A 27,310-nucleotide genomic window follows, 5' to 3' on the forward strand; every position below is an offset into this window, starting at 1 on the left:
TTACCACAACAATAGAATTTATTGCATTAAAGCAGATTAAAAGTACAGCTTATTAACAGACTATAGTCATGTCTGGATGCACACATATGCATGTTTAGTCAGCAAACAAAAAGAGTGCTTTGGCTGGTGTGTTTGTACGAGTTTATATACAATAGAGTGTAATCTGATAGCATGACTTTGTGAGTGTGTGTGTGTGTGTGTTTGTGCCTTTAAAGAAACATTTTACCACAAAGTGAAGCTATATTTTCAAAGTGCCTTTACAATACTACAGATTGGTAAAAAGGATGCAGTGTGGAGGAGAGTAGAGAGGGCAGACGAGGCGAGCAAAGAGACAAAAAGAGTCAAATCACGGACCTAACCTCCGTCTGATGTGTGTGGTAGTGTGTGATGGTCAGTGTGTGGGTGAGCATGCTTATTAGAGTGTGTGTCTGAAGGGGGCAGGGGGTGAGACTGAGCACCGCTGAGGGTGTCAGATAAAGAGGGAGCGTCCAGGACGTTGTCTGCTGGATAGAGCTGCATCACCGCCCCCTCCTGGGCACCTTCCTTACTGCAGGACTGGCAGCTGCAGTGGAAGATCCGCTCCACCAGCTTATCCACATGAGGAGACTCCTCACTGCCCGGGCACTCCAGAGTCACCTGTTTGGGCACACACAGTTCACGTCCTCTCAGTGGCCTACAGCACACCTGCATTTTCTCCTAACAGCGAATGAGCTGTGATTTGGCTATATTTGGCAATGGTCTTAAATCCTCGCATTTGTTATGTACTGTGTTTCTATTTTTGGTTTGACCTGCCATCTTTTTTTAAAAAAGATTTACACACAAACATGCTCACATTCATATAGATACACAGACACTCACACATATTTTTTTTTTAATTTCCCCTACTGCAAAATAAAGTAAATAAAACAAATTAAAAACACTACAGGTGAGATACTATCTCCTTTTGAAATTTAATTCAAAATTAAAATTCTGAAGAATAAATAAAATTAATAATTGAATTAGTGGTTATATAGGTGATAGGGTCTATGGGTTATATTCCAATTTTACTTTTTTTGTATGCTATATGTGGATGTATGGATGGATGGATGTGTGTATGTGTGTGTGTGTGGGGGGGGAGGCGTGCATTAACTCCTTAGTGTTGTGGTTCAGCTTTGTTAAAGACAGCTGTATTTCCATGCTAAAAAAGTATTTTGTCATGATGTACTATCCATGGAAAATCTAAAATAATAAAAAACTCAAAGAAAATACACAAACCCCTGTAAACTCCAGCATTGCACAAGCTCCTCTAGCTCTCCAGACCTCACGCAGCTTCTCCTCACTGTTATCATTAACCACCGAAAATGATCATTCAGCTATTTTATCCAGATGAACCACAAGTGCCAAACCAGCATGAAGCAGTATCCTCTTTCATGAGAGCTGACTTTGTTTTGTTTCAGACTGAATTTTGTTTAAAGTCCTGCAACAACAATCATAACCACAGACATAAACATCCATTTCCAGATAATTAGAAGAAAGGTGAGAGCGTACATGCACTTTGTCTGGCCGTTCTCGTGCAACGAAAATAGTAAGAAAATGAATGAATCTATCAGGTAACAACAGTGCACTCCAAAAGATACAATATTTTCCACTGAAACATGAGGAGACTTCACCTGTGGTCCCACCCGCCTAGTCTACCTGGCAGCTCTCCAAACTACATACACCTCACTACAAAGCCTTTGTTGTCGCAAGACTGAATTCCTTCTGGCTAAGAGGGACAATGAATGGTAGAGGAATATAAAATACAGGCTTAAGGTTCATAGGGACAAAAACCTATTCAAAACCCTCCATGTCTGTTTTTTTCTTCTGCTCTTTTTCCAGCACCAGTGAGCAGTGATAGCCATCTTTCACGTTGGAAACTTGTGGTTTGTGTGTGAGTTTGACAGTCAGTGCTGGTGTGTGCTTGCTACATGAGCTAATGTGCAATAACTCTTACCACTTCCCACTGTGTCTGGGCAGGCATGCAGGAGTCACAGTGCACCAGAGACTCAGTTGACTGTGGGAATGTGTTGGGGACGCTGTAACTGAAACACTGTCCCAGACAAGCTCTGCAAGGAGGACAGAGTGCATTATTTTCATTATGTCGACATGCTTGATTCAACTGCACGGCATAAGAAAAGAGCTGTGGGTGCCTGGTAGCCTCATGCACAATCACAAAATAGAGACTTGTTGTTCAGAAATGTTCAGTAAATCACTGGTCAGCTTCTGATCATCAGTGTAAATCATGATTGCTATGAGGACAATGTGTCCTTCCCCAAATACATATCAAACATGGGAAGCATAAACAAAACCTGTCCTTATTTCACTGTGGGGGTTGCAGCTCAGAGAAGAATTCATATCAGTGCTTCCTGTTTGAACTTCTCTAGAATAATGAACTAAAAACCCAACTGTTCTCTTTCAATCAAGTATGTTGAATGCAGTACAGAAACTGTTTGTGAGAGCCACAGTGATTTATATGCATGTTTTATCCTGCGACTACAGATCAGGTACTTACATAAAGGATAAGTCTGGTGCTATTCTGAGTTTTTGTCAACAAATACAATTCAAAGAACACAACAAACAATGAAGTGATCCTTCTAACAAGCATGTTCTGTGTTGCCCAAAGCCTGACATAGCTTATTCCTCCATAGCTTTCCAAAAAACAATTAAAAACACATCACTGAGCAACACTGTTGCACTGGGTGACATGTTCCTTCATTCACATGAACATGGGAGCTTAAGTTTATTTCCAGTCCCACAGGCACTGTCCCGCTGCTGTAAAGACTCACTCAAGCAACAAGTCAGCAGTGGAATATGGATCCCAATGAATGCACTGCTTATTCCTGTTTGAGTATTGTTGCTAAGGTGTTTTATTTGTGCTGTTTATTTTCCTGTAACCTTTCTTTAAAATGCAAGTATATATGCACAACCCACTTATTAAAGATTTACATCTTCAGTTTAGGAAAGTCAGACAGCAAGACAGACACACATTGTTGGTTTTGGTCTTTTCATGGAATTTGTTGACAATAAGGAACACATGAATTTTACCAGTGTCCTCTAATATCATGTCATCTGCAGTTTTCAAAATAATCTTTGATTTTTAAATGCAACCTTTAGATCAGTGTTTAGATCAGTGTTTCTCAATCCCTTCCCTTCTCCCCCTGCCCTGCATGTTTTAGATGTTTCCCTCCTCCACCACACCTGATTCAAATGATCAGCTCGTCGTCCAACTCTGCAGTGGCCTGATAACGAGCCACTCATTTGACTGGAATTGAGAAACACTGATTTAGATCATTTCATGTTAGAAGTCTCTGCACACTTAGATTGATGGTTGGTAATAACTTAAAATATATATTTGTCATAAAAATCACAAGAATGTGGAACTTTGGGTTGAAGATGCATTTAACTAGGTACAGCAGTGACAGTGCCATCCTGAGTGTGCCATACGAACTGCATGAGGCATGACTGTGAGGATGCAACTTATTGACATGTGTACATTATGTTTTTCATCTGCACTGAGAGATTGTCAGATAGACGGAGAGACAGAGAAGGCCTTCATCCTGACCTGTTTTGAATAGAGCGAGGCTGACATCCCGTGTGCCCAACTATCTGTGTGATGTTCTTGGCTTCGCACCAGGCGCTCTTGTCAGGGAACAGCGCCAGGCGGTTGATGTGTGCAGGCGGTGCCGCTGAATACAGTGCAAACAGTGCGCAGCAAATCTGAATCCTCTGCCACATGACTGCACCTAAAGGGGCAGAAAACCACAGCGTGTTCCCGCTCCGTTAACCTTGTTCCAGACAAAAACCACACACTCAGAGGAGCAGTCCCAAAATCTCTGGATGTGTTTGGGTGTCTGCTGGTGAGCCATTGTCTGGTTTTACAGTTTGCATATCCCTGCAGATGTGGATTGACAACTTCCTGGTGATTTAGCAGCTTGAAACCCAGAGGTTCCCTGGGCTTCAGATATTGTCCAGCTATGATGTTTGGCTCATTTGAATCATTTAAAGAGACAACTTCTGAACTATCTGAATCACCAGCTGCACAGAGGACATTATATGAGGTTCATATGATTCCAAACAAGACAATGCAATGGAGGAGGGAGGTAGATATCTGCTCCACACCACCTGACTCTAGCACCAAGTTTCTCCTCTGCTCCCTTTCACTCTCTTCTTTAAAAATGCCTCAGTGAGTCACGTCATTTACAACCTAGAAAACGGTTTTCTCTTGCTGCTTATAAAAGAGTGTCCAGTGGTCACCCACGTCGACTCCTTCACACACTTTTCAGCACCTCCATATGCCTCTGACACAAACAGCCTTGTCTTCAAGAATCAGCAGAGCACTCCTGAGATTTTACATAGACTTCAATATATATATAAAAGATAAAGGAGTTGCTAAGAGGAGGAGGGACTCGAGTTAATACATATCTGTCTTTTTTGACAGGCTTTAAGAGTTCAGGCTACTTGCTTTAAACCCAGACTGAGCACTCAGTGGATATTCGCGTTACAGTAGCTGTTTAGTTACTGTTACAAACACAGTAACGCTTGTATCGTGTGTTGACAAACTGGCTATTTGTCGCAGACATTTTAAATAATCAAACGATTAAATGTGGATTTGAATAGTGTGTTACTGCAGTCTCTCTCACTTTGCTGTAACAGTAAACGTCACGCGCGTTACAGTCAGTGAACGTTACTTCTATCAAAATCCGCTAAACGGCTCGTCAAGACTTAAAACTTCATTTTCTGGATTTCTTTTATTCACCGCAGAAATTTAAACCCTTTCCCCGGTTTTTCACCGGCACGATCACGTTTTTTGTTTTTTTGATTTTTTTTTTTTTACCTCGAGTTACTTCGGACGGTAAAAGAAGTCGCGACCGTCATTTTAAACAAGTGTCGCAGGCTAACAAACGGATGAAAAGCGCGTTAACCGAGCCAGCGGAAAAAGTACCGTAAGGTGTTAGGAGGCAGCTTGCGGAGGGTGAGTAACTACAGTTACAGGAGTACTGACAACCTTATTTTTCAAACTGAAGTACTTTCTGAGTAACGAGCCCCGACAGCGTTCGTAGTTGACACACTTACCGCCGCTCATCGACCCGGGGAACAGCCAGTAGAGCACTGCGCAACGTCCCGCAGAGCTGAACCCCCTCACCGAAACCTGGACACGGACTCCAACAAGCAGAAGATGCGGCTTCGCGTCCGATATCACCGTGAGCTGACAATTAAAGGGAAATATGAGCAATTTGTGATCAGTCCGAGCCCAGTCTGTCATAAAACAGTTACATCATCCGGAAAGAAAAGGAGCCGTCCGTCCGCCGGGGAAGGATGGGGAGATGGGGTCGGTTATGAGCGCTATCTCATCTCCGAGTCCATCAGCTCAGAGTGTCCCTCCCCTTTGTTCTCTTCCCGTCCAGAGTTAAATTCCCGTGTAACTCCGCTGAAGAACACTTTCAAAGTCGTTGCCTTTTGTTGTAAAACTGCGGAGCAGGGGTTAGGCGCGGCGGAGCCCTCAGACGGGGGTCCTGCTGTGCCGTTTCTGGACGAAGGAAAACGGGGAGGGAGGGAAACTCTTGGGAAGGGTTCAAATGTTTGCCTAAGTTGGAGCGAGGCGAGACCGAAGATCAGATTTACAGGACAGAAAGGCAAATAGAACAAGATTACAAAAATAGGGCATATTTACAGTCATGTGTTAACTCTGCAGATACATCTGGCATTACTTTACTAACATGATGGGTTTTTAGATTTGTAAAGTATTAATGGTATGATAATGCAGTACAACTGGGAAACAGATGTGAATATATGCTCTGATACACTTTCTTTAACACTTTCCTCAGCATCAAAAGCAGCTGTAATTGCATTGCAGATTACTTAACCATAAACTCATGACAACTTGATGTGATTAAGGGCCCTCAAATGTCTGCAGTGAAACCTCTGACAGACTTATGACTCGCTGAAAGGCATCATGTTCCCTGGTTTTGCTGAGTGGACTCCTTTACAATCCTATTTAAATGGGAATAAGGGGCTTTTTAGGCTTTTGAATATGATGACCAAGTCAGCGACTGGCAACTGTCTGTGTCTTCTCTGACTCAAAACTACTGACATCAGCACTCTGTGGAGGAAGAAGTATTCACAGGGAAGACTAGCCAATATACACAATACCGTGTCAAATTAGCTGCACTCCCATATAAAATGCAAAACTTTCATTAACTGGAAGAAGCCCAAAAGCATATGAAGCAAAAAAAAAAGTGTGTCAAGTAAGCATTATATAGACTTGTGTAGGTATGTTTATTCAAGTACAAATATAAGATACTTAAAATACTACATTTAAGGGGCATGTATTGTATGTTTTGCTGATTTTATTTGACTGTTTTACAAATTAAGATTTTACAGACAAAAACACATGATCAGATTCTAAAATATGATGCAATGTTACACATTAAATTACCTGACAGTATATGAGTTAAAATGAACTCCACGTCGACCAACTACAGCAGTGAAATTCTACTTACACATTAATACTCCAGTAATGATGTATGAATGATGTAAGTATTTTTACAGTATGGTGTTGCTACATTTTTACATCCCTACTTAAGTAAAAGATCTGAATACTTCCTTCACCATTGGTTTGACTGCCAAGTCTCGCTACTTCATGTGGCCAGAGCGTACTCATGGGCAGTTTTAACTACAGTAATGCATCATATTTCATGAGCTATGTTTCGTATGTATCTTTATCTACAAAGAAGTATATAATAACTACAGCTGTAAATGTGCTGTAGTGGAGCAAGTAAGTACAATATTTCCATCTGAAAATGACAGAGTTGCACAAAACGCAATGAAAAGTACATGTGCTTCAAAATTGTCCTCAAGTAGAGCACTTTGCTAAATCTGCTTATTTAAATTCCAGGCTCGTTGGCTTTTTAAGGTAACATCAGCAGCAGCAGCAGCAGCAGCAGCAGCAGCTACCGAGCTGCAGCCATGCAGCTGCACACATGGCATGTCTGGTCATATATTTCATGCCAGACATTCAACAACCCTGACTGAACAGTTTTGAGACACTAGATGAGCAAATGTGATTAAGTGGCATTAATAGTCCTGTACTTATGATTCATCACAAAGAAGTTTTCAGACAGGCACAGACAGGTAAGGCCTCTGGGTTTTGGCTGTCCTATTACACCTCAGCTGTGTCACTGGTCCCCCTCACCCTTCCACACAACACACACACACACACACACACACCCCATTCCTGCACCTCATCGTACCAGTGCAGCCTTGCATACAGGTGTTCAGCCTGCCTTGTGTCCATAGGCACCCCTATCGCTTTCACGCTTCACTTGCAAACAAATATTTTAATGGACAGGGGACGAGTGACATGGCTTAATTTGACATGAGAAAAATGTTACTGTGATGGAGAGGAAAAAATGTGAGCTTGTGTGTAACAGAGACAGTGTGCATGCACCAGTGTTTCCTTTGATGTGGAAGTGTAATCCATGTGTTATGTTCAGAGTGCAAAGTGCAGGACTCACCTGTTTGTAATAAGACCAAGCTCCAGTCCAGAAATGGCATTCCTCTGCATTCCACGGATTCTGCTTCACCAGGGGGCTGGATAAATGTGTGCATGTGCACACGCTCACACAAACAATCCCTCTCCTCTCCTAGCAGGCCCATCCAACCACACACAAGTGATCAATCACAAAAACAATCTCGCCAAACAGACACACGCCCAATGAATGTACAAGACGTAGGAGATTATTCTTAATATGGAGGTTAGTGCTTTTCCAGCTCTCTATGCTGAAAACACAGTCACAGCAAACACAGACTCACACAATTTAAAACAGAACTAAAAACCATGAAATGCTGTGCAAATGCTTGGTCTAGCATGAGTGGAGATCAGACTGGGTAATGTCTCTGTCTACAGAAAGGAATCTACCCATTCATGGTATTCAAAGAAACCCACATGCAATAAAAGTGGTTGTTAATACAGCGTATAAGACAACGTTTGTGTCAAACTAATGCATGCAAACATAACTTTGCTTTTTTCAAAGTCTCTTTCAACACAAGTATTAGTCTCCCACAAACCTTATTTCCTTTACTCCATCATTCTGTGCAACTTTTCTTCCTCCCACTCTCTAACAGGGCTGCAGATGCTGAACCTGGCCCTCATTCCAAAACAGCAGGAGTTCGAGTCTCCCAGCTCATTAACACACAAAATTACCTCCCACCCCCAAAACCACATTTCATTCTTTTCTAACATGCACACAGAAAAACGGAGAAAGACAGTTTGACATAATTACTTTATTAAATATACACTGACTGCTCTTTGATAAACACAATGTGGGTATCGTTGGACATTAGTTCCAGGACAGAAATGAGCAAACAAGGGCGACAGAAAAGCGGATGAGAAACTTCATGGCAAATCGTCCTCATCTTTAGTCCTTCACTACTGGTCCTGTACATGAGCACAGACAAAAATCATGTAGCATGATGTGTTAGCATGTCCAAAACCTCTAGAAAACCAATACATTTTACACCTTACACTCACCTTAACCATGCGGCCATGAATCATGTATGGTGACCTCAAGTCATGCTGGCAATTGGCCAATCCCATGCCCAGTCCCAAACCTGAACCAAGTGAGACAGGCCATGTGCGACCTGGGGCAGAAAAACATTTTCAGATATGTGCTTACAAAAAAATCCCGCATTTGCCTTAAAAATGAGCACTTACGTTTGAAGAAGAGGACGGAGAAAACAATGCCCACACCGAGGCCAGTTACTGCAAAGAGGAAGAGAAAGAAAGTATGAGTGACGTGATTAAAGTACACACTCAAATGGTTTGACTTAAGCGCTGACGCAATGTGATAATGTTTGATCCAGTACAGAAACTGGCTAGCATAGATGTAAATCTGTTCTAATGAGGTCAGTGGGGTGCCACTATTATGTTTGATGCAAGACTTGGTAAATAGTGCAAGTTAGCAAGACACTGCTTATTAGAAAAAGAGAGGGGGAGAAAAAGCAGAAAGCCTTCCAAGAAAGAAAGAAAACAATAAAAGGGGTACAAGAGAGGGGGGGAAATGAGCTAAAAGGAGCAACAACAGTGTCCATGAGGCAGGGGGCAGGAGAGGTGATGGGTCAAAGAGTGCATACATATGCAGGTAAGCGATGTCATGACCCAGTCAAGCTGAAGGTTGGTCACTGGCATAAAAGTTGGCTGAGCTGTTAGAGGCATTCAGACCAGAGCAGGATCTTGATGAGGAATGTGTTTGTGTGCTTAACTTCACCTCGCTGCAGGCCACGCCACACCCAACAGCAGGCCAGCCAACACAGAAAACACATAAAAACAGCCATTTGGGCCCCTCCGACTCTTAATTGGATTCAGGGAGCTATGCAGCATGACCGATCTGCCTGAACCAGAACCCTCAGACTGTTCTCTATTGCACAACTTACAAATGTCAAACAAGACCACAAAAGATCCTGAACACCCTCATTATCAGTACGTATCAACAACAAATCATTGTCCCTCTGTGTTCATTTCAAGCACAGACTTAAGGTCCTCCCTCAGTCTCTCTTTGCTCTTCAGCCAGAGCATTTCTGAAGCCTCTGATTTTCCACTGACAGTAATACAGCAAAAGCACTGGCAAAATATTGGGCAGATTAGCATCTCATTTTGGCATCCTTTCTCTTTGTCTGGACATCTCCAAAGGGGATAGATTAGAACAAAAACATTTGTGCTGGAGTGGAATGAAATATACTTTTGACCTGCAGGCCAGAAAATACACAGTAGGCTCTGCCAGAAAATAAAGTCCAGAGCTGGTTAAATGTATTGTTATTCATTTGTTCATTATTTCAAATATTTTCTAGAAATGGCATCAATAAAGGCAATCATTTTCAATCACAGTCATTTTGTGAATTTAATTAAAAATACAGCTTGAGTCGTAAAAGTCTGGTACAGCTTTTGCGCAACATTGCAAATTTAAAGTGACTGTGACAGCACTGAGGAGGAGACACTGAAAGAAATGATCGTACAGAACATGACTGGTGACAGTCATCACTGTCAAGTAATATAAATACTTTTCTTGTAATTGTGCAGCCATGCTGGAGGAATGTTTCTTGGCATGGCAGTCACACCACTTTGGTCCTGACTGATCTATTTCAACATCTACTGGATGGATTTCCATGCTGTTTTCTAAAAACATTCATGGTCCCCAGAGGATGAATCCTACTGACTTTGTTGATTTTCAACTTTTCCTCAAGTGTTACCACATGTTGACATTTGTGGGTTTGAGAGAATGTCTCAACAACTACAAGATGGATTGGCATTAAATTTGGTACACACATTCATCGTGCGCTCAGAATAATGTTTAAAAATGTAGAGCTGTGACATTATATCTAGTGCCATCATGAGGTTAAAATGTAAATTTGAGCAACACTTTTATGATGAGTAACTAATGACATTCCCATCAACCTCAGCTTTACTTTGTGTTTTGTGCTAAACAGCAAATGATTTTGTAGGGGACAAAAAAAAAAAAAAAAAAGCTTGGTCAGAATTGTGTATACCAGTCAATAAAGGACCATTTTGAAGTGACTTTGACAATGCACAGACAACAAGGCAGCATTACAGGTCAGTATTAGGTGGAAACAATACCAAACATACAATGAATTATAACAATAATCTTTCCTGAAACGTAGCTGCAGTCATTTCTAGCTTGTTCCATCACAGCCAAGTTGCTTCTGTTGCACTGAAGCTTCAAATATCAACTGATTAAGAGAAACAAAGGAGACTGCAGTGAAAACTATTACTGCTCTGTCTCACTCCAATATTGTTTACTACTTCCTCAAATAAAATACCATTTTTCCAGGAACACTACTGTTTCCTGTTATGAAGAGGATACTGTTAATTGTCTCCTCCCAACCATCAATGCAATGCAACTTGTTGCAAGAAAGTGGATTTAACTCTTACCACACAATCTGAATCTGTGGCATTTCATATAAAATACAGTGTAAAGGCACCACAGGATACCGACCTCTTATGTGGTTGTCTTGTATTAGGCTAATTCTAAAAATCTGTCAAAATTAATATTTCTTTGAATTAAAAAGTAAAGAGTCGCTACACAATGGCACACAAAAGAGGCGAAACAATATCTTCCTGACTAACCGTAGAAAGTTAAGCCCCCCTGAGCAGAACATGTGCTGCAGAGTTTCTGTGGCGACTAGAGACACCATGGCACAGCTGGCAGTTCACTACACAGAGTGAGCTCAAAGAAATGCCACAATGCAGATGTTTTTCCTCACAGCAAGAAACATGTTGTACTGTGCCGAAGCTGACAACATTAAGTGTCTTTTGGGACAGACTGTTTTCTAGTCGAAGTATTTGAGTGCTGGACCAACACAGTTTCAAATACCACAGATAAACTCCTGCATAAAGACCCTGTGGTGATGTACCCAACACTGAAAGACAGTGTTGTTTCATCAGATCTGACTGAGTGAGTGAAGGCCAGAGCTGCCAGAGGAAAAACAAAACATCGATTGATTAGAATATTATGGTCTTAAACATGTCTCTTGTGAATTGTTTGTCATAAAATTAACAACTATTAAATTGAAATTAAAGTAACTGTTGTTACATGTTTGCTGTTTTCATTGTGGGGTAACTGTAGAACAATGAAAAGGCAACAGACAGAAGACAGACTCTTTTGCGGCTACTGATGGGCCACATTTAGCAAAATATCTCAAATATAGTTGTGAATTTAGACTTTATTTGTTGATCAGCCTTGTAGGGTGTTTGTCCACTTCTTGCCATGCTAATTTCTTAGGTTACCTTTGGGTAAATAATTTTGATTAGAATGATTTAATGTTCATTCATTCCTGGATCAAAGCCCATGAAGGTACTTCAAATTTTATAGGTCAATATATTATTTTTACTTCCCAGTTGCTGCCTGAAGTGTTGCAAAGACTGATACGTATAAGTAGAAAGGACACAGAAATCATAACATCATATTAAGTAAAATAAAAATCAAGGAGTGCTTTAACAAATGGGAACTTTTGTCACAAGTAAACCATCACTAACACTGGTTTAAAGCTATTTTCTGTATGACAATCACACAGCTGATCACACAGCACAGCTGATGTCATTATTCTTTCCTCACATTGAGAAAACAGGATTAAATCCTCATTTTATGCTCATTCGGTCTGAGAGTGCCCAGAGTTTGATCTTAGTGTGGATGTGGTATGAAAGTCTCAACAGATCAGGTGCTTCTGTTGTTTTGTTCCCTGTAGGTTTACATTTGCAAAGCCCTTTAAGACATGCTTCAGTTTTAAGGACCAGAAAACATCAACACCAGAGCAGGATCGTTATGATCCTTACTGGTATTTAACTGTAAAATGCTGAGTTAAGCTGTGGGTAATCGAGAGAGGAGGGGGTGAGATGAGAGCCTGGGAATCAGGAGAATCAGTTTCAGTGTCCATTTGATTTAATCAAATCACACACTCCAGCTTGTGTCCTATTTGGTCTTCTTTAATCACAATGTTCCTGCAACTATCAGTTTTACCCATTCAGCGGACAAGTTTAAAGTTGACCTTAGTAAACTGTCCGGACATGGTCACACAAACGTCCGTCAGAAAAGGACCTAAACTGCAGCCTTGACCTGTGGCGCAGCTTATTAACCGTGTGTAATATACTACAGCATGCTTAATGACAGCGTTAGATTAATTACATTTCACGTATGAAAAGACTTTAACCTGTTTTCACGGCTGTATCGGCAAGACACCGGTCCCATTTCCGTCCATGTTCGTCCGCCATGTTTTCAACTGTCAAGAAAGTCCACAAAATCTCGCGAGAGAAGTGTAAAGTCACATGAAGTCACCGCACCTCCGCCACTGCGCTCCTTCGCTCACAGGTTTCAGATGATTTAAAATCGATATACACCTTTTTATTTTTCCGTTTTTGCTATTCAGCTCCTGACATTTACACAGAGTGTACATCACTTTGTGATATCTTACGAATCAATCAATTAATAGGATATGTGAGGACATACAACTTGATTTGTTACCTTCCTGTTCAGAAAGCTTATAGCTTATAGAAATCAGAAATTCTACCGTAGGCCCCCTCACTTCACTGTGGCATTATTTTTAATATGTTAATCTTTTTTCTTATCCTTATTCAAAAATACTTTTTATAATTTTCCTTGGTGTCATTACAGTAGACTATCCAATATATGTGATAAAGGTCTCCCTGTATATTACAGCTTCTTGATAGTTTTCACTGCTGGTGGAAGTGCCACCCCCATCCCACCCATATGTATAGTATACACACAGGAAATGATGCATGCGCACTCAAGTGTTGCACATCAGCTAGGGAGCAGATGACTGGCAGTTCCTGTTTAATGCTAACACAGGCAGTGATAGTATGTTTGAGAATACTAGCTTTCTTTCTTAGAATATATTTTGGCTGGAAGATAATCTAGGCATATTTTGGGAATAAAAATGGGTCTCACCTCCTTTTAGTCCAAGACATATCTAATTTCTCACTTGTTTTGTTCATAGTAACACTAACCAGTTTTGGGATTGTTGCTGAATTTCTCCTCCTCTTCTGAACTTCCAGCACACTAGATGCTGGAAGCTAAACTGCTGCTTCCCACACACAATCAATAATATGCAGATGTTGGTGAGGTTTACCGGCAGGTTTCCCATTTACAAACAATCCAGGCTGCACGCGCAGCTTCAGGGCAGAAAGTGCATTTGTGCAATGTCATGACAGCTTTGATATTGAGATGTTGAGAAATAAATTGGAAATATTTATAAATAATCAAAAATAAATACATGGAAGTACACATGCATGAGTCACATTTTTTTATGACATACAGTACTTCACAATAGTTAGCCACTGTGACATGGCAACTATAACCACAGTAAAAGCATTAACCTAAAGTAATGGGGATAGGGAGAAATTACCCTACCTTTACAATATATAAGCATGGCCCCTAAAATGTATTGGAAAGAATGACTCATATGTAATGAACAGCTGCTTAAAAACCTTGGTCTGCATGAGACTGTCACTAAAGTGGTAATTCATAATGAGGAGGCTCCTTAAACTGTCAGAATATCAGCAACCCAAAACAATTAGCTAAAGGGCAGGTGGGAGCGTTGGGTGTTGTTTACACACTGTTGATCAACAGTACTAGACATTCTTTTACATCACAGGGTCTCATATCATTCAGTTTTAATATCAAAAATTGCATTAATGGACCACCAGTCACCACAGGTGTCGCCAAATCCACCAGAGCTCCCCATTCAGCTTACCATGAAGGCTCATAACTAAAACATTTACCACAGCTTTGCAACTACTTGTATACTTGCACCTTTCTCGCATTGCTAAAATGCAAATAAGGGAAAATTCATAGTCCATTCAACTGAGCAAAAAACAGCAAAAGTAAATCTAAGGAAAGAAAAACATCTTGATTAGGGACATTGCCAGTATTAGCCAAAATAAAAATATACAACAAAAATGCAAACAATAGTGACCCAGTAACATTCATAAGTGAACAGCCTACTATATTTTTGCGACATTGACTGAGATTTTCAGATTTAACATTTTCGTCAGAACAGCCTCATTAATGTGATAATTTCATTAATATTTGATTAAAGAATGATAACTACACTTACCACAGAAGAAATGTCAGAGAAGCTGTATGCATAAAAGGGATGTGTACGTCAGGGTGAATATGGTATACGGTGGTGAATATTAAAAACCCATATAAAATAAATTATTTTTATTTGTTTAATTTCTGACATTCGAAAAATGTTTATGAAAGAAGCAGACGGCACATTGTCGGTTTTTCTTTTATGGGCTGTAAACATCACATTTATAGCAGTTTCCAGTAAGCTCTGGTCAAGCGGGGCTTTTTTTTTTTTTTTTTTTTAATCGCTCCATCAGTGTATTTTTCTGTGTACTGCCCTCTCCGTCTGCATATTTACTGCACCACTCCTCTCTTTCCATACTTGGCAATGCCTTTCTTGCTCCTTCGCTATTGGCTGCTGCAGAGAAAGCCCGGAGTGACCCGGACATGCAACCGGGGCCTGTTTTGTGACTGCAGCCTCCTTCCTGTAGCCCGGTTGAGGAAGTGGATTTCGCTGACAGGGCTGGGTTCAGTGAGGGAGAGGCGAACAAAACATCTTTACTGAAAAAAACAACAACAAGAGCCGAGAGGAGCGACTCGTTAAACCACAGAAAGGCCAAGGTGTACAGTCATCGGTGAAATCGTCCTCCCCTGCCCCGCTGAGACCGCCACAGACCGCCGCAGACATGGTAAGGGCCGCGGTAGAGCTGGTGGGAGAGATGGGGACGGGGTAAGAAGGTTTTGGTGGGGCTGCTGGCTACTGCTAACTAAGCGTGAACGGCTAGGGGTGCTAAGCTAGGCTAACGCTAGCTGGAGGAGCTGGGTGGTAACCTGAGAGCAGCAGGGGATCCAAGTTTATAAATCACCGATGCATATCTAACTTGCACTGTTGGCTAAAACTTGTGCGTACCGGATACGAATGAATTAGCTTCGTGGCTAAGCTAGCAGCTGTTTTCTTACAGCTAGGTAGCTAGCAGTTAGCCAAGCGAGATGCCCCGTAGGCACAAAGTTAGCACAGGATGTTTTGGATTTGACACAAGTTCGTGAATAGTATTAGTGTTGTGCCCCAATATAACGTACACACACACACACACACACACACACACACACACACACACACACACACACACACACACACACACACACACACACACACTGCCCTCCAGTCGTGCACTTCACACGCACACACTGGCTAAAATAGTCAAGCGCCGGGTTGCCTGTAGCTAAAATAAGACTGCTTGCTCCTCCTATTCCCATCCATGACAAGCTGTCAGCCTCCTCTGCTAAGTTTTTCTTGCCTTGCGAGACTGACCAAGTCTTTATGTTGTCTCTTGAAAATGTTCAGCTCTGACAGTCAACACAAATTGTACCGCAATTGTAGTTTACTCACTCACTTATTTTTGAACATTTTGCTAACCCTTCATCTTATATGGCAGTAACATCGCTGTATTTGTCATATATTTGTGCTTAATGAATGAATTTGACTCAAGCTATTTTAGTATAATTGAGTACCATCATGTGCTTTCACACTGTTTGTAAGTGTGTCTTTGTAGTGTTTCCGTATGACCTAAATTGTTGTATGCCTGAGCTGGGAAGAGCAGCTGGTTTGTGTCCACAGTCACCCACTCTCCTCAGCCTCACCTCATCCATCCTGCTGACCCTGGAGGTTGTTGGTCTGAGCGAGTGTTTACATGGAGACAGGAGCGCTGGTAAACATGGTGTCAAGGAGCGCAGGTGTCTGATGGAGCAGACTGATTCATCAGCTGAGAGAGATTTTTTAAAACCGGCAGAAAGCAACTTGGAGGAGGGGAAATGGCCTGGGAGACATTGCCTAGAAACTTCTGTCTTGTTCAGGGTCGTCGCCCTTAAGGAAAATGTTTATGGACAGAAAGTTCTCTACTTTGTAACATGCCATTGTCCTTTGCAGCCAGCAGCTGCGGGAGTTTCCTCTGTTAGACTTACACACTTCATGGATAAGCCAAGGGGGATGGTTTTGTTGACACCTGAATGACAAGTGAATTAAATAGGTAAAACAAAACAAAAAAAATCCGGGGTAGAAAATTATTGATATTGTGGTGATGTTGATAATGATGCAAGCAATTCAGAATAATTTCCAATGCAAATGCCTCCCTTTTCCAGTTGGTTTTGAATGATCCTTGCAAACTCTTCTTCATATGTCTTCATACACGTGTTTGTTTGTAATGGTAGACATTAGTGCATTTATCTTTATCATGCCAGGGTTGTTTGAGATGTTATCTCAGTAGGACCAAAGCCAGTGTATTGTGACTTGTGGCACTATCTGATAATGCTCAGATGAAAATAGTTGTGGTACTTATTTCCTAGTTATCTCCAAGGGTTAGCTTAGAAACTGGTTTTGTCCCTCAACTGTTACACACACCTACCTACATCTTACCACACATTCCCCAGAGTTTCATGTTGTGGCTGGTCTGTCCTCCCCTACTCACTAATAGCCTGCCGCTCACTGCATATTCGAGAGCGAGAAACCCCTTTGGGGAAGGCTACACAGTCCTGCTGTTCAGTGTTTCCTATGGCTGTCATTATGAAGAAGTTCTTCATTTAGTCTAATTGACTTGCCTGCTTAAAGAAAATGAATATTTCACATTTCATCTATCGTAAAACTGCTGCACAGCAGAGAGACCATCACAGGAAAATGCTTTTCTTGTAAGGAATGTTACCTTCTGGATGCAGCATACAGGAATGTTCATCTGCAGGGGTCTAATGCCCGGGCCTGCTGCTTCACAAGCTGTGGTTTAATGGAAACAGTGACCACATAATCAAACATGTGTTGACTGGCTAAGCACATAACAAAATAAGCCTCAGTAAACAACTCAAACATGTAACCAATAAAGGAATTGGCTTCAGTTTGTCTCAGGCTGTATTGACTTTATGATCAATGGTTGTAGACTGTGATGACTGTGCAGTTTTTTGGTAGTTTGATTCAAAACACGTACTTTACAGCAGCGGTCACCAAACTTTTTAGTCTGAAGACCGCATCTGATTTTCATTCAAGGTCAGAGGTCCAGAATCATTGGCAAAACAAAATAACATTTAATCAATTCATCGATAATTAACGTCATATCTCTTGTGGCTGGGCCAGCCTGAAACTGAGGCAGACAAGGCTCAGACAGTTCGTCCATATTTATATCTGACTCACACATTCTTACAACTACATTTACACAAGTCGAAGAAATTGTGTACTAGAGAAAAATAGGCTCAATCTGTGTCTGTAATTTAGGAGCTGGTTAATGTATGAGATGACAATTATTTAGGCCTAATTAGCCCATTATTAACAAATTTCCTAGAAAACTAATGTTTATGTGCCTATATCAGTGTGAATCGACGCCTAAAAACACGAAGAGATACTTAAGTAGAAAATACTCGCAGACCTCCATAAAGGAGGCAGTCAGTGGTCAATACAAAACCTACAGTTCAACTATCAGTGAGTCCTTATGTTAACAAAAAAAACTTCAGCATCCCAGGAAGCAAACAGAAATACTCAGGGAATGTCCAGCCTGAGAGCCAACCGGCGTGATGGTGGGTCCGTGGAGTAAGGGAAGACGGAGTTGGAGAAGAATCCAACTTTGTAGGACGAGTGAATTATGAATTCTGGACTTTTTGGCTCACTGCCAGGGTTTTGTAAACTAATCTACAGTCATTCTCAGGGCAGACTGGACCTCCTCTACTTTTGAGTAACATTAGATGAAGCATTTTCTGAATTCATTATTATTTTGCACGATGGATGTGGCCCTTGGGCCGCCAGTGGATGATGACTGCATTATGGTGATGACTCTAAATGAATGAGGTGCTTTATTGTCATCACTGCTAACATGTAAAACCTATCCACTGATAAACTCAAAGCTTGGCCTGAGTGATGGTTGTGTTGCGCCTGACATTTACCTGTTTGTAGTTCACCTCAGTACAACTCATCCTCACCAAAAATGCCACCCTACCACATTACCTGCGGCTGTTTGATGATCAGCTGATAGAGATTCAGTGTCATATCTGCCCTCCAGTATGCCAGCCTTGGCGTTGGACAATGTGTGTCACACTGCCACAGCCAAGTGAAGCACTTCCTTTGACAGCTGATGGACGATGTCTGCACTGACATCACTTATGGATGCGGTCAGACGTGACACATGTTTGACAGTTTTGTGTATGTTATGATTCAATTTGTTCAGACTTTTGACTCTGTGGGGTCCGATTACTCTCTCATCTCCGAGATCCAGATTTTTTGCTCTTCATTTTCTCACATGACAAATCATGAGTGCTGTTCAGTCTGTTGAGCTGGAAATGTTGCATCTGTAACAGTGAGCACAGTTTGCCTGCAGGGGTGTGAATATTTCCTGCACAGCAACTCCTCTCAAGCTCTCATACAGAATGTGGCAAGCCGTTATCATTGTGCTGTTTCGGAGACATGAAGGATTTTTTTTTTTTTTTATAGAGAGCGTGCCAGTACTGAGTCCTGATCCAATGCCTATATACTGGGCCTGCTTTAAAACTAGTGAGCCAGTTCAACTTTGAAAGTTCTGCTTTCTCCATTCGATGATGATTGTAACACAAAGAGGAAATTTTGTAGTAAAAAGGCTGTAACTTTGGAAGACACCTACTTGATTTGACTAACAGACTGCTTAAGCCACATGTTATATTCAGATAAAACAGCTTGTACCTCAGGAACTCTGCAGAGATAACTGTTCTCTCAGCATGAATATTTTACTTCAAGTGAACTTGTCAGCAGCAGATTAGAGATGTGGTTGGCCTGCAAAATCTTGCTAAAGTCGGGCTCAAATCAGCCAAAACTTTCTAAACCCAACAATATTGATCGATAAATTAAGCTGAGCAATTTATATTATAAAGCTGCGCGTCTCAGAGTGTAAACACCTGTTGAGAGCAGCTGTTTTCAAGAATCACTTATATATTAATCCACTTTGTAAATAAGATTAATATTGTTTTGGCTTTATATTTCAGTTGCAGTGAGAAGCACAGCAGGACATAATAGTACTGTAATATTGCTTTCATTGAAAAGGTATTTTTTTTGGCAGCACAAAAGTTGAACCAAATATCATCAATTACACGATAACCAACATTTGACCTCAGCCTGTGTGACATACAGTTTTTAATACTCATGTGTTTCACTCTAATCTGACAGTCCACTGTAATAAGAGTTGTCTCTGCTGGTTTTGTGTGTGTTTCAGAATGACCAGCAGCTGGACTGTGCCCTGGACCTGATGAGGCGTCTGCCTCCTCAGCAGATCGAGAAGAACCTCAGTGACCTCATTGACCTGGTGAGTTTCTGTTTTTATCTCTTTATCCTGTCAAATTTCCTTACAGGTAAAAACACACATGCTCACTGTATGTGCATGTAAGATGGATTTTGGAGCACGACTGGCTTCCAGACTATTTGTGATGTCACAAAATCATGCTAGGCTTCATTTGCAATTGTACTAATATATTGCAAATGCAGTGTCCATGAGTGAGAGAACCACACACACCAAAAAGACACACACACACACACACACACACACACACACACACACACACACACACACACACACACACACACACACACACACACACACACACACACACACACGCACACACACACGTACACACACGTGTGCGCCCTCTCTGGTTTTGCTGGTGTTTCACTGTTTGTTGTTTCATACATATGCAAAGTGCAACAGTTGCTGCACATCACTGTGTCATCTGGGCAACTGGAGCTATTCTCAGCATTTAATATCACAGATATTTTTTTGTGGTTGTGGTTATTTTGAAAGTGAAGGGTTTTCTTCTCTAAAATCTCAGTTTGACACTTGTGAACAACTCCACATGTTGCCTCCAAATGAATCATTTGTTTCTTTCATGCAGTTTTCTGTTCAATATCGACTTCTTATTTTGACATCAGTGGACCTTTTATACAGAGCAGTGCCAGCTGAGAAAAAGCTGACAAATTAAGCTAAATCAGACACAAATCACATCACACTTTTACCAGTGTTTCCATGGCACCTTGTTTTGTGGTTTCCAGCCAGACCCCCACCTGCTCACCTTCCTCTTCCTTCACCTTTAACCTCTCTCCCCCCGGGCTCTCTCCTCACCCATTTCACTGTGTCCGGTTGTTAGTGACTATTATCGCAGCTGTCAGTCACCCCTGCTGCCAGGCACTCTTTGGCTCCACCATCTCTGCTCAGACCCTCTCTGGTCATTCAGAATCACCTGAAATACCTCTGTCTTTCCTGTTTGTGCCACATCTCTGCTCCTCCTTTCTGTTCTCCATTTTATCCCTTACCACACTCTTCCACCTCCTTCCCTTGTCTCACTCTGTCTGAGCTGCCAGGTGTGTGTGAGTTCGGGGGTGTGGGAGCTTTTTCAGGAAAACAGGGCCTCCTTTGTGTCTATGCCCTGATGTAGGAGGACATAGAGAGAGGCGTCCGAGTCAGTCTGTGAGAAGTAATTTGTACCCCCTTACCCTCTAGATATAATGTTTCCCATTGATATTTTATTCCAGCTCCACTCAGCAACCTCTACTTATTGAGTGAAGGTGAAATGTGAGAGACTGGATAGAAATTTAGCTTCATTTTTTACCTAAAATAAGACTTTACAAGGCGACTTTTGTTGTTTCTGTCCAGTCTGTTTCTCCACAATCCTGCATGTTTTTTTTGTAAGTTGCCATCTGTTACAGGAACCCTGACACACACAAAAAAGCTTGTTCTTATATCTGAAGACAAACAAAACCCTTTTAACCAGGTGTCTGAGGAGTTGAGATATGTTATGAATGCTTGCTTAAGTTTCTGCCTCGGAGCACGTGAAGTGTCTGCTGGTTCATGGACTGAGCCTTTTCTCTCTGTGTGTGCGTCCAGGTGCCCGCTCTGTGTGAGGACCTCCTCTCCTCTGTGGACCAGCCCCTGAAGATTGCTCGGGACAAGGCAGTGGGGAAAGACTACCTGCTCTGTGATTACAACCGAGACGGCGACTCCTACAGGTGGAGTGTAAAACTGCGCTTCAGTCAAAGGAACATTAACTACATTAAGATCAGTTCACCTGCTGTTGGAAAATAGGCCACAGACAGTGACTGGAACTAATGTTTTAGCAGGTTTTTAATGCACTGTAAACTAAATCACATTATCTGCATAAAAGATATGAAACTTGTACCCATTTTTATTGCTATTTTACATTGGAGTCAGGTGCTTTCAAAACTGTTGTCTAACTCTGTCGATGAAGTTTGCACCCAAGTTCACACAAATCAGGATTTTAGAGCATGCTGACTTATCATTTCACAGTTTACAAGTTCACACAATGTGCTATATGACTTAGTCTAAAATCATAAGTCCAGTTTGTCGTCCAAACGCCCACACTGGAAGGTTGAGTGAAAAGCCAGCCATTGTAGAGAGGGGGAGACGTGATAGCATTTAAGTCGGGGATAATGGCACACATTTCTGAAAAGAGGTGAGGAAGTATTAGTTTATTGTCTCAAAAAATGGTGGCCCACTCAGTTCTGTTGCCCTCTTTCATCCATCAGATCCCCGTGGAGTAATAAATATGACCCTCCCATTGAGGATGGTGCAATGCCTTCAGCTCGCCTGAGGAAACTCGAGGTTGAAGCCAACAACGCCTTCGACCAGTACAGAGACCTGTGAGTACCAGTGACACTATCACTGCCCATTTTGTAGTAACCAGTGAGTGTCGCCGTCTTGTGACCTGATGTCTGGCTTTTTAAGGTACTTTGAGGGTGGCGTGTCCTCTGTGTACCTCTGGGACTTGGATCATGGCTTCGCTGGAGTTATTCTCATCAAGAAGGCCGGGGATGGATCCAAGAAGATCAAAGGGTGCTGGGACTCCATCCATGTGGTGGAGGTGCAGGTGAGAATTGGCTGAAATGAATATTTGAACTTGCTCCTGCTCAGTCTGGTTGTTTTCTTTTTGATCTTGGATTTATGCATCATGGCAACAGAAGACGTTTAGAATAATGGCTGAACATTGACAAGGCAAGCGCAGTTGATTTTAAAGTATTTATTTCACTTATTTCACCTCTATTTGACCAGGATGTCTCTTGAGATACAGTATCTCTCTTTCAAGGCAAACCACAATGACAGCATAGAGTACTTAACAGAGACTCACATGAACTTACAAAAACCACATATAGAACATGTGGTGGTCAAACTCTTGGTCAAAGAGTGGTCAAACTCTTTAGTTTTGTCCTGTAAGACCAGAGGGGATTTCAGTAATCTGGCAGCGATGAGTGAAAACACTGACAGTTCAAAACTTTCAGTAACTGTGTCAGGATGAGCAAAGTTAACATCAGTGATGTGTCTTACATGCTTAAATCTTCACGCGGTGATGCAGCATAAAACTTTCCAGTTTAGTTTGGAGTATTGTCTCATTACTTGTTGTGTCTGTGTCGTGAGCAGGAGAAGTCCAGCGGTCGTACTGCTCACTATAAACTCACCTCCACCGTCATGCTGTGGCTCCAGACAACCAAGACCGGCTCTGGTACCATGAACCTGGGCGGCAGCCTTACAAGACAGGTACGCTGTTGACCTGAGCCGAAAAATCTGCCACCGCTGTGTCCAACCTGTCTGTCGTCATCCATGAACTCAATTTGTCTCCCCTGTTCACAGACGGAAAAGGATGAAACGGTTGGAGAGTCCTCACCCCACATCGCCAACATCGGCCGCCTTGTTGAAGTCAGTATGACGGATGATATTCTGCTCGTTTAACCTTTTTAACGGCCGACTTAAAGCAGTGAAAGGACTGCAGGGTTTTCTCAAGAGCAGGTGTCCAACACCGGATTCTGCTGATGTTTACTGTTGTGCTCTTTAATAATGCAGCCATTATTAGCTGAACATATTTTCAGACGATGGAGTCAGCCTGTGAAGACTTCAAACAATAGTGTGAAACAAATACATGAAGTTACCGCTTGTGTTCGACCTCCACGCAGTGTGGATGTAGTAATTAAGCTCTAGCTGGCAGCAAACATGCAAACCACCATTTCAAACGGCAGATTCAAGAGGCACAGATCTTGCTAAAAATGAAAAATGATGATCTTGATGTTTGTTCTAGGATATGGAGAATAAGATTCGCTCCACACTGAATGAAATCTACTTTGGCAAGACCAAGGACATTGTCAACGGCTTAAGGTAAGACTGCATGAGTTGTTTGTTTGTTGTTGTTTTGGACCGTCCTCTCTCCTTTTACATCCCTTCCAGCCAGCAGGGTCTGAAGAAACTCTATTTTCCTGCTTGTACTAGTGTGTTTCTTTAAGTTCCTGTCTGATATTTTGTACTTTTGCTGCTCCTCTTTTTAGTTGCATTTTTCCTGTTTTCACCTCACCTCCTCCTTCCCCATCCCTCTCTTCAACCTCTCCTACCCATCTTCTTTTCATTGCCTTTCATCCCACTTATCTGCTGCCATTCTTCTCACCGTCTGTCTGTCCTCCTGTCAATCCCTCTGTCACTTCTCCTCCCCCGCTGCCTCTCCTCTGTGCTCCAGATCTATTGAGTCTTTGCCTGATAACCAAAAGTACCGGCAGCTCCAGAAGGAGCTGTCGCAGGTTCTCACCCAGCGTCAGATCTTCATTGACTAGGGTCAGAGGTACATCTTGGCATGGAGAAGTGTGTGTGTGCATGTGTGTGTCTGTGTATTGATAAGTAGAAAGAAGGAAAAAAGGGAAAATGTTGCTCATTCCTCACCGCTCTGTCTTCTGTCTGGTGCTCCCTCTTTGATGTCTGACGGTACTTAAAGGAATGAAGCAGGCAAAGTTCAAATATTGTTGTTTGAACTTGTTTCTTTGAAACTGAATACAACATTTTTCGTATTATTTAATTTGTGCCTGTTAGGTTGAAGCATTAAAACTACTTTCATAGTGTAGGATGGCCCACAGCCGACTTTGCCATTACATGTGGGCAACAGCATATAAATACACTGGCAAGGAGTTGTTATATTTGCATATGATGGAATAAAGGCTGTTTATTTAATATATTAAACAGTGTAGTCTGTAAAGACTAACTGAAACTGGATTTTTGAGGCCAATGCCAATATTAAAATTTAGAATTGGAAAAAATCTAATAATTGTAAAGACACATGATTTTTATAGAGATCCCTTAGATCTGGTTAGTTGAAAAATAAACATGTGTGCGCCCTCTGGTGGACAAACTGTGTAACTGAGACACTGTAGCTAAATTAATTGAGACATGTCTTTTCATATCAAATCAAATCAAACTTTATTTATATGGCACTTTTCATGCTTAAAAGCAACACAAAGTGCCTCACAGAGGCTAAAAACAGTAAAAAAAAGAAAAGGAAAAAAGAAAAGAATACATACATATTGCAGTTTCTTGTTATTTGTCTTGTACTGACTCGTTCGTTGGGATGATGTTCATGTAATTGTTATCTACAACAAGCCAGAGCTGAAAGTAAAACAGGAAATCATACAAATTTTTCAGTGCATGTGAAGGTTCAGGCTCACAGGTGACTGAGCGAGTGTGTATGTGTGTGTGTCTGTCAGAGTGAGAGACTATAAGCTATATAAACACATTTGCATGCTCGTCAGAGTGTTGACGGTTGAGCAGCTGTGCAGGCATGTTGTGCAGGTTTTGTTTATCTCTGAGTCTAACAGATGATCTCTGTAAAGGAGTGACACACTAACCATGTCAGACTATTCAAAGCAGCCACCACCCCTGATCTTTTGCGGTTTGTTGCCCTAATAAGGTTTTCTGAAATGGTGTGTTTATTCTGTACATGTCCTATCAAAGGAAAACACATCTGTAGGATTGTGTGTGTGAAAGCTCAGCTCTGAAATAAAACTAACAGCAAAATCTGAGCAGCATAAGTATTCACCTCTGTGCTGTTATTAAATTACATCAAACTCATTTAAGAGTTCTTAATGTCAGTTGTAGAGTATATTTGCTTTGTTTCGTTATGCATCTTACAATAACTTCATATTTCAAAGAAGAAGAAAAAAGAAGTAGAAAATGTAAAGGCTGATGAACAGTGCTGAAAGGCCCTGTAGGCAGGTAAAGCATGTGATCCAAGCGCAAATAATAACAAATAACTTGTGGTTTAGTTTGCCTGACATTAACGTTTCATGTGTGCAGTGTATTATGCAATGATGATGCATATTTCTCACCATGCCGTCTCCACAGAGAAGGAGACTTGAACTGTGATGTCTGCATAACTAATACTTTTAAAGAGATTCAGTTCTTGAGTTTATGTCCTGAACATACAGACTGTGTGTTTCTGCCTCAGTGGAGAAACTTCTTCCTCTTGCTGTTTTCATATTTGATCTTGCACACATTGATCACCGTCTCTCCTCTCTTTGTGTCCCCCCTCCTCCCACAGGAGTGTTCAGACTCTGGCTGACAAGTCAAAGCAGGAGGCTCTGAGGGTCGACCTGATGGATGCACTCAAACGCAAACATAACAGCTAGAGATGCTACTGTCGTTTTTCTTCTCTCTCTCTCTCTCTCTCTCTCTCTCTCTCGCCTCATCTCTGCCATCTTTTCTCTGTTTCTTTACGTCTCTCCCTCCATGCCTGTTTCAGTGCTGCACTCTTGTTTATTTGTGGAAAAACAAAAAAGGAGAAAATGCTTAGCTTTTTATTTGTTTTTGGGTTTTTTTTTTTTCTGTCAGGTTTTCGTTTATCATGCATCTCATCTGCCATGAAGCCATTCACTCACGCTCCTTCTGTCTCTCTTCACCCCTCTCTTCTCTCTGTCTCCTATCACCCACATTATGAATATAATGATAGTATTACCACGGTTAATGATAATCTTACAGTGTGAGGGTCATTGTAGTAATAATCCCTGATGTTCTCACAGCCAACGTGTCCCTGGTCCGTTTCAAATGAGCCATCTTTGGCCCTGCCCTTCCTCTGTGACGAGGAAACGGACACAGACTGTGCTGTAGGTGGTGTAGGCTCCGCAGGACTGTCATTATCACGGACATCAAATTTATTTCTAGCACCTATTTTTGTCTACAACACCCCCCAATATATTTGTATAAAATTATTACTGTCCGTGTATATCATTATTCTGGGCGATGTAAACGGTGTGAACATGAGGGCGGCTTTCGGTTTGTGTTGGAAGCTTTTTACTCCACTCTGTCTGCACACGTGTGAGCCTGTGTGGGAGCATGGAGCTGCGATGAGTGGAAATGTAGACTTCTCAAATATGGGGATGGACTGTTATAATCACCGGGTGATTACACCCACGTCGTCAACCCCAACCCCCCTACACTGTGTATAACATGACAGTTTGCTTCCCCCTCTGTTCTGCTTACTCAACCTTTCTCTCTCCTCACCTACTCTGTCTTTGTTGGGGGTCACAGTTTGTCTTTGTGTCTCAGTGGAAACCTTTGACTGTTTCCATTTTGGAGGGGAATCTTTTGTTGTATTTTTGTTTTGTTTTTATTTTGTAAAGCTTATGATTCATATTGTATTAGAGCCTCCAGCAACAATAAAAACAGTAAAAAGCTACTCTTGCTCTTATTTTTTGTCCTGCATTTCTTACTGATGTGTCTCACTGTGCAGGTAGAGGATAACAAACTAGAAAACCACTGCAAACACTGCAGGTGGTCATTTACTTCGAGCCCCCCATTTAGCATTTCTAAGCTGTATATAAACATTTAGTAAATTCTTACAATACACTATAATGTATTTGTGATCAGATGTGTGTTAACTGTGGG

At 41.6% G+C, this 27,310-nt stretch overlaps 3 protein-coding genes across 4 annotated transcripts; 1 reads left to right on the forward strand and 2 right to left on the reverse strand.

Annotated features, from left to right (window-relative positions):
* On the reverse strand, nucleotides 1-7,638 carry nbl1 (NBL1, DAN family BMP antagonist). 2 transcript variants are annotated; one of them, XM_070959919.1, is made up of 5 exons: nucleotides 7,533-7,638; nucleotides 5,092-5,224; nucleotides 3,581-3,761; nucleotides 1,973-2,084; nucleotides 1-636 (listed from the first exon to the last, which is right to left on the reverse strand). In XM_070959919.1, exons 2-5 carry the CDS (start codon nucleotides 5,099-5,101, stop codon nucleotides 355-357), a joined length of 585 nt encoding a protein of 194 aa, XP_070816020.1. In that variant the 5' UTR covers nucleotides 5,102-5,224; nucleotides 7,533-7,638; the 3' UTR covers nucleotides 1-354. The 2 variants fall into 2 exon arrangements, with proteins under 2 accessions (XP_070816020.1, XP_070816019.1); XM_070959918.1 differs by lacking the exon at nucleotides 7,533-7,638 and having other exon boundaries at nucleotides 5,092-5,558.
* Nucleotides 7,639-8,286: 648 nt separating this feature from the next.
* On the reverse strand, nucleotides 8,287-12,806 carry LOC139329539 (MICOS complex subunit Mic10-like). The gene is made up of 4 exons (XM_070959921.1): nucleotides 12,739-12,806; nucleotides 8,732-8,779; nucleotides 8,549-8,658; nucleotides 8,287-8,455 (listed from the first exon to the last, which is right to left on the reverse strand). Exons 1-4 carry the CDS (start codon nucleotides 12,797-12,799, stop codon nucleotides 8,447-8,449), a joined length of 228 nt encoding a protein of 75 aa, XP_070816022.1. The 5' UTR covers nucleotides 12,800-12,806; the 3' UTR covers nucleotides 8,287-8,446.
* Nucleotides 12,807-15,058: 2,252 nt separating this feature from the next.
* On the forward strand, nucleotides 15,059-27,101 carry capzb (capping actin protein of muscle Z-line subunit beta). The gene is made up of 9 exons (XM_070958780.1): nucleotides 15,059-15,304; nucleotides 19,829-19,918; nucleotides 21,491-21,612; nucleotides 22,150-22,263; nucleotides 22,349-22,490; nucleotides 23,039-23,155; nucleotides 23,249-23,314; nucleotides 23,691-23,767; nucleotides 25,968-27,101. The coding sequence occupies exons 1-9, from the start codon at nucleotides 15,302-15,304 to the stop codon at nucleotides 26,053-26,055; spliced, it is 819 nt and encodes a 272-aa protein (XP_070814881.1). The 5' UTR covers nucleotides 15,059-15,301; the 3' UTR covers nucleotides 26,056-27,101.
* Nucleotides 27,102-27,310: the final 209 nt, after the last annotated feature.

This window comes from Chaetodon trifascialis, chromosome 3 (assembly GCF_039877785.1).
Source record: "Chaetodon trifascialis isolate fChaTrf1 chromosome 3, fChaTrf1.hap1, whole genome shotgun sequence".
Taxonomy (NCBI): Eukaryota; Metazoa; Chordata; class Actinopteri; order Chaetodontiformes; family Chaetodontidae; genus Chaetodon; species Chaetodon trifascialis.